Source organism: Physeter macrocephalus, chromosome 17, assembly GCF_002837175.3.
Source record: "Physeter macrocephalus isolate SW-GA chromosome 17, ASM283717v5, whole genome shotgun sequence".
In the NCBI taxonomy this organism is placed as follows: domain Eukaryota; kingdom Metazoa; phylum Chordata; class Mammalia; order Artiodactyla; family Physeteridae; genus Physeter; species Physeter macrocephalus.
In genome coordinates, this window is record NC_041230.1 from 8569557 (window position 1) to 8576054 (window position 6498).

General features: G+C 44.1%; 1 protein-coding gene across 1 annotated transcript; it reads right to left on the reverse strand.

Moving 5' to 3' along the window:
• Positions 1-4755: 4755 nt before the first annotated feature.
• On the reverse strand, positions 4756-6186 carry LOC102978375 (WD repeat-containing protein 87-like). Its single transcript, XM_024132752.1, is given in 2 exon segments — positions 4756-5526; positions 5785-6186. Coding segments are annotated over 2 exon segments (1173 nt in total).
• Positions 6187-6498: the final 312 nt, after the last annotated feature.

Sequence of the window (6498 nt, forward strand, 5' to 3'; positions counted from 1 at the left end):
CTCTACTTTTGCCGTTTTCCCCTCCCCTATGCATTTAGAAACAAATCTAATAGATATGACTTCAAGAAACTGTCGTGAGACCAGTAAAAAAATCACAATACAGTGTGAGGAGATGGGAACTGAGATAGCACATGAAAGGGAAGGTTGTCTGTACAAGTAGGTAGTGAACTCAGTCTTAAGGGATATGTAGATTTCTCAAGCAATGGAGCAGACTAGATAAGCTGATGGAATCCTTCTCTACAGAACTTCTATTAGTAATGGATACCGTATAAGAGCCGTCCTCTTAAATGCATAGCTGAGGGACTGCCCTGGTGGGCCAGTGGTTAGGACTCTGCTTCCACTGCACGGGGTGCGCGTTTGATCCCTGGTCGGGGAAGATCCTGCATGCTGAGCGGCATGGCCAAAAAAAAAAAAAAAAAAAATTGCATAGCTGAGTTCACAAAAATCTTAAAGGAAAGCTGGGGGAGGGGGTGGGACCAGAGAGAGCCAGGAGCATATGCTGTGATTAACCTGGGAGGTCTTCAGATACTAGGAATTGTGGTGGACACACCCTAAAGTGACCCCTAAAGAGTCAACCTCTTGTGTAGTCCTCTCCCCTTGAGCACAGAATTTGTTAATTGTTTCTAGTCAATGGAATATGGCAAAGGTAATGTGATAGTCACTCCCATTATTACATTACTTAAAATATTCCATCTTAGCAGATGGTTGTGACAAAATCTGCTGCTGGCCTTGAAAATGTAAGTTGCTGTGTTGTAAGAGGACCTGGAAGAGGTCCATGTGGGGAAGAGCTGTGGGCAGCCTCTGGGGCCTGAGAGCAGTCCCCAGGTGACAATCAGCAAGAAAACAGTGTCCTCAATCCTATAAACGCAAGGAACTGAATTCTGCCGACAACCATAAGAGCTTAAAAGAGGATCCTGAACTCCAAAAAGGAGCACAACATAGCTGGTACCCTGACTGCAGCTTTGTGAAACCCTGAGCAGAGAACCCTGCTAAACTATATATAGACCCCTGACCCATGAAAACTGTGATATAATAAATGTTTTTATAAGCTGCTCAGTTTGTGGTCATTTGTTATGCAGCAACAAATAACTAAAACAGTAGTAAAAGAATTTATTTTTTAAAATAAATTTATTTATTTATTTATTTTTGGCTGCATTGGGTCTTCATTGCTGCACACAGGCTTTTTTCAGTTGCGGCGAGCTGGGCTACTGTTCGTTGCGGTGCGCAGGTTTCTCATTGCAATGGCTTCTCTTATTGTGGCGCACAGGGCCTAGGTGCATGGGCTTCAGTAGTTGTGGCATGCGGGCTCAGTAGTTGTGGCTCACGGGCTCTAGAGCGCAGGCTCAGTAGTTGTGGCGCACGGGCTTAGTTGCTCCGTGGCATGTGGGATTTTCCCAGACCAGGGCTGGAACCCGTGTCCCCTGCATTGGCAGGTGGATTCTCAACCACTGTCCCACCAGGGACTACCAGGGAAGTCCTGTAGTAAAAGAATTTATATTTTAATATCCATAATGTGTTAGGTTATGAGTCTTAGGAATGAGCGATTCAGAGAATTGGAATTAAGAGCTCTGAAGAAGGCTAGTTGCTAAGATGGAAAAAACCCTTTTCCTAGTATTTATAAATTATGAGTCTTCCTTCACTTGGGTTTTAGGTATGGCTTTATTTTGGCTGCAAGATATAGAAATACCAACCAGGAATAAACCAATAAATCTTCCCAACTGGTGGAATCCATGGGGTACAAGGCAGTGGGGGGAAAAGTTCACTTATCATGAGCTCAGTCCAAAATTAGAAAACATTCAAGAAAACAGTACACTATGAATAAATTTCAGTGAACACAATGAGGAGCAGAATTCACACTCCTTCCCTCAGTCAGGAAATATAACTACTGTTAAAACAATAACCAACAGTAGATATAAAAAACCTGGGGAAAGAAAATACTATTAAAGAAAATAGTATTAAAAACATCAGACAGGTTTGAAAAAGATGGGATAGACCTTAAGTCAGTTAACTAATTTGACACAGCTAAAAAGAAAATGAGTAATCAAACAATTAGATCAGAGGAGATGAAAGAGAAGGTTAACTTAGCTATAGAAACTATGAGAGTCCAAGAGGCAATGTTGTTGAATGAGAAGTGCCAACCTACATATAATCATTTCTGGAAGGAATCAATAGAGTGAATGAGGGAGAGGAAATAAGCAAAATGTTAACATTTGAGAAGTTTCCAGTATTGAAGAAAGACAGTCCTCAGACGGTACCATAAAAAACAATTATTGGGCTTCCCTGGTGGCGCAGTGGTTGCGCGTCCGCCTGCCGATGCAGGGGAACCGGGTTCGCGCCCCGGTATGGGAGGATCCCACATGCCGCGGAGCGGCTGGGCCCGTGAGCCATGGCCGCTGGGCCTGAGCGTCCGGAGCCTGTGCTCCGCAACGGGAGAGGCCACAACAGAGGAAGGCCCGCATGCCACAAAAAAAAAAAAAAAAAAAAAAAAAAAAACAATTATTACCGAACATTTAAAGAGGAACTAACACTAATCCTTCCCAAACTCTTCCAAAATAGAAAAGGAGGGAACACTTCCGTACTTATTTTATGACACCAGTGTTGCCTCGATACCAAAACCAGACAAGGACACTATAAGAGAATAAAATTACAGGCCAATATCCCTGATGGTCATAGATGTAATAATCCTGAACAGAATATTAGCAAACTGAGTATAGTACATTAAAAGTATACACCATGATCAAGTGAGATTTATTCCAGGAATGAGAGGATGGTTCAACATCCACAAATCAATTAATGTGATACACCACATTAACAAAATGAAGAATAAAAATCATATGATCGGGCTTCCCTGGTGGCGCAGTGGTTGAGGGTCCGCCTGCCGATGCAGGGGACACGGGTTTGTGCCCCGGTCCGGGAGGATCCCGCATGCCGCGGAGTGGCTGGGCCCGTGAGCCATGGCCGCTGGGCCTGCGCGTCCGGAGCCTGTGCTCCGCAACGGGAGAGGCCACAGCAGTGAGAGGCCCGCGTACCACAAACAAAACAAAACAAAACAAAAAAACAATGTTAAAAAATCATATCATCTCAATAGATGCAAAAAAAAAAAAGAAAGCATTTGACAAAATTCAACATCCATTCATGATAAAAAACAATGTGGGTATAGAGGGGACATAGCTGAACATGATAAAGGACATATATGAGAAGCCCACAGCTAACATCATAATGGTGAGAGACTGAAAGCTTTTCCTGTAAGATCAGGAACAAGACAAGGTTGCCTACTCTCACCACTTTTATTCAACATAGTACTGGGAGTCTTAGCCAGAGCAATTTAGCAAGGAAAAGAAATAAAAGCTATCCAAGTTGGAAAAGAACTAAAACTATGTCTGTTTGCAGATGATATGATATATATATATATAGAAAACCCATAAGATGCCACCAAAAAACTGTTAGAACTAATAAATGAATTCAGTAAAGTTGCAAGATGCAAAATCAATATCCAAAAAATCTGTTGGATTCCCAGACCTCTCCCCTGAGATCTGACTCCTGCTCCAGGATCTCCTCCCAATACTCCCAAGCTTCTGATCTCCTGGGCTCCCAAGCTTTTCCTTAGAATCTGTCATCTCCCCCGTGACTCTGATAATTCATATGCCCAAGGTCTTCTATTGGGCTTCTAAGCATCTCCTTCATGCTCTAGCTCCTCGCTCTTACAAGCCCTCTCCTTGAGCTCTGCCCCCTCTCCCAAGGTATCCCCAAACTCTCTTGAGGTCCCAGGCCCCTCCTCTATCCTACAGTTCCTCTCCTGTGCTCCCAAAACACTAAAATGGGCATAGCCAGAATCTCATTTGAGCCTCATAATGAGCCCCGATTTGCACATGATAAAACTGAGGATTAGAAAGGTGAAATCACTGTCTTGAGATTACATGTTAAATTGAAAGGCAGGGATTCAAATCCTGGTTTGAATCTAAAACCTACATTTTCATCCCCACACTATATCTCATTAAAAATAGCTATCCATTAGAGAAAGAGAACTATATTCCAGGAACTGTATTAAGCATTTCACTAAGGTAAGCATTATTATCACCATTTTACTTTAAGGAAACCAAAAACTAAGATTAAAGAGCTAATGAATGGCAGAGCAAGTACTGGAATGAGAGTTCTTCTGAATTCAAAGTTGGCACTCTTAAGCATTATTTCACTCTCTATCCCCAAGATGTAGATGAGAACACTGAAGCTTAGAGATGTTGAGGAACTTAAGTCAAGAACAAAGTTTATAAAGGGGCAAAATTATGGGTCTTCTTTGCTTCCTCTCATATTAATGCTAAATAAAAGTCCACCCGTGCCAGACACTGTCCCTCCAGGATCTTTTGAGGAAAGGAAATAGTAGCCAAAGAATTTGAGTGCCGGACAGGCTTTTCTATCGAAATGTGATCAAACACTCACCCTTACCCTCCAAAGGATGTAGCCTACTGAATGAAAAACTTGTCCCTCTTAAGACAAAGTTTATTTGTTTGTTTTTTCTGGCTACTTTCTAGGGGATTCTAGGTTTGAGGGGCGGGGGAAGAGAAATAAGCCAGAATATTTGTTACGATTGAGAGATGTCATTTTATTCAGTACATAGTAATAGGTTTCTGGAGCTGAATGAAAAGGAGTCCTTGTCTAGTCCCACCTTGACGTGGGGAACAGGTAAGGAGGCTTAAAATCTGTGGTCCAGGCTTATTTTCCAGTAAGACCCCAGAGTCTTAATATTATTAGGCCAAATCAGAGAGTGGGAGTAGAGATATTGGGCAGCCTCTCAATTCGGTAAGGATTGACTTGTGGTAGCCTTTTCCAGGCAAGTTCTAAGAACCCATACTGGGTGATGCCCACAGGTTGGATAGTATGCACCCTATTCTGCCCAGGCGAGGGTACAACATTCTGGAACTCAAGGGGACCTGCAGGGACATGAGAACTACCACAAAACAGGCCATAGAATAACCGTTCACCAAGTACCAACTCCTTGGTTTTCAGGGCCTTTTTGTAGATGGTCTCTTGTGGTTGGAGTTTCTTTCTCTGCAGCAACTCTAGTAGCAGCCTCTGGATTCTGGGGGACTTAAGTTGGTACAGGTCCATGAGACGGTAGAACTGATCCATCCAAGCAGCACTGTCTTTAGCATATCGCTCCTGCAACACCCGCAAAACACGGTACAATGCCACAAATGTCTCCCACTGAGGCAGCTCTTCCTTTTCTTTAGAGATGGGCTGTGCCTTCTTCTGCAGCTGGGGCAACCTGAGGGGCCTGCCTTTACCCTTAAAAGCCCTGAGATCCTTCTGAAACCTCAGTGCTAGAGTTTGTTTTTCCACAGAGGTATGGGCACCTGTGAAAAAGTCTCTTGTGGCAGGATAAAAAGGTCACACTTCCATCTCTTCGAGAACATTGGATAACTGCTGTGCCCATGCACTCCTGTAAGGCTCTCCTAAAAGATGCCAAGTTATAGCCTTTGGGTCTTGAATTCTCTTGGTAGTTGATGGTAACACTGGTGCAGGGCTGGGCTGGGCTTTCTTCTTTGCCTTGTGAAATTTGAGGAGCTCACCCCTTCCCCTCAAGGCTCGGAAGTCCAAGGACAGGGATTCTTTATCCACAGAGGGGTAGACAGCTGTAGGAACATCCTTTCTGATTGGATAAAGGTGCTTTAACTCCTTGACAGCAGTAGATAACTGTTGTACCCGCTTCTTCCTATAGAACTCAGCTAAGAGATGCCAACTGAGAGCTTGTGGGGTTTGAGTCCTCTTAGTAGATGATGGTAACACTGGTTCAGGGATAGGGAATGGCTCTAGCCAGCTCTCCATTTCTTTTCTTCTAATTGGAGGGATCACTTTTAAGTGTACTAGACTCAAAACATCTTTATAGGGTTGTGATATATCTATGTGACCTATCTGTAGGTTCTGCTGGAGGTGTTTAGCAATGGCTTTAAGATTGTACAGATGCATCCATTTCAAATATCCCTTTGAAGTAAAGTGTCTGAGGAGTTGGCTCAGTCCATGGAAACTGTCCCTTGAAAGTTGTTCTCCTGCTTCCAGTCTTATTAAAGCATTACTAATCCAGTGCTCAACTGAGAATCTTACTTCTGAGTGGCAAGGCCTTTTAGCTGGTATAGAGGTAAGTGCTGGGGCTGGGGCTGGGGCAGGGGCCTGACCCTCAGTTTTGCCCATCAGAGAATCCTGATACTTCAAGAACCACTTCTAGGGCTTCCCTGGTGGCACAGTGGTTGAGAGTCCACCTGCCGATGCAGGGGACACGGGTTCGTGCCCCGGTCCGGGAAGATCCCACATGCCGCGGAGTGGCTGGGCCCGTGAGCCATGGCCGCTGAGCCTGCGCGTCCGGAGCCTGTGCTCCGCAACGGGAGAGGCCACAACAGTGAGAGGCCCGCGTACAGCAAAAAAAAAACCAAAACAAACAAAAAAAACCCTGCTGCACATCAAAGGACACTATCAAAAAAGTAAAAAGACAACCCACAGAATGGG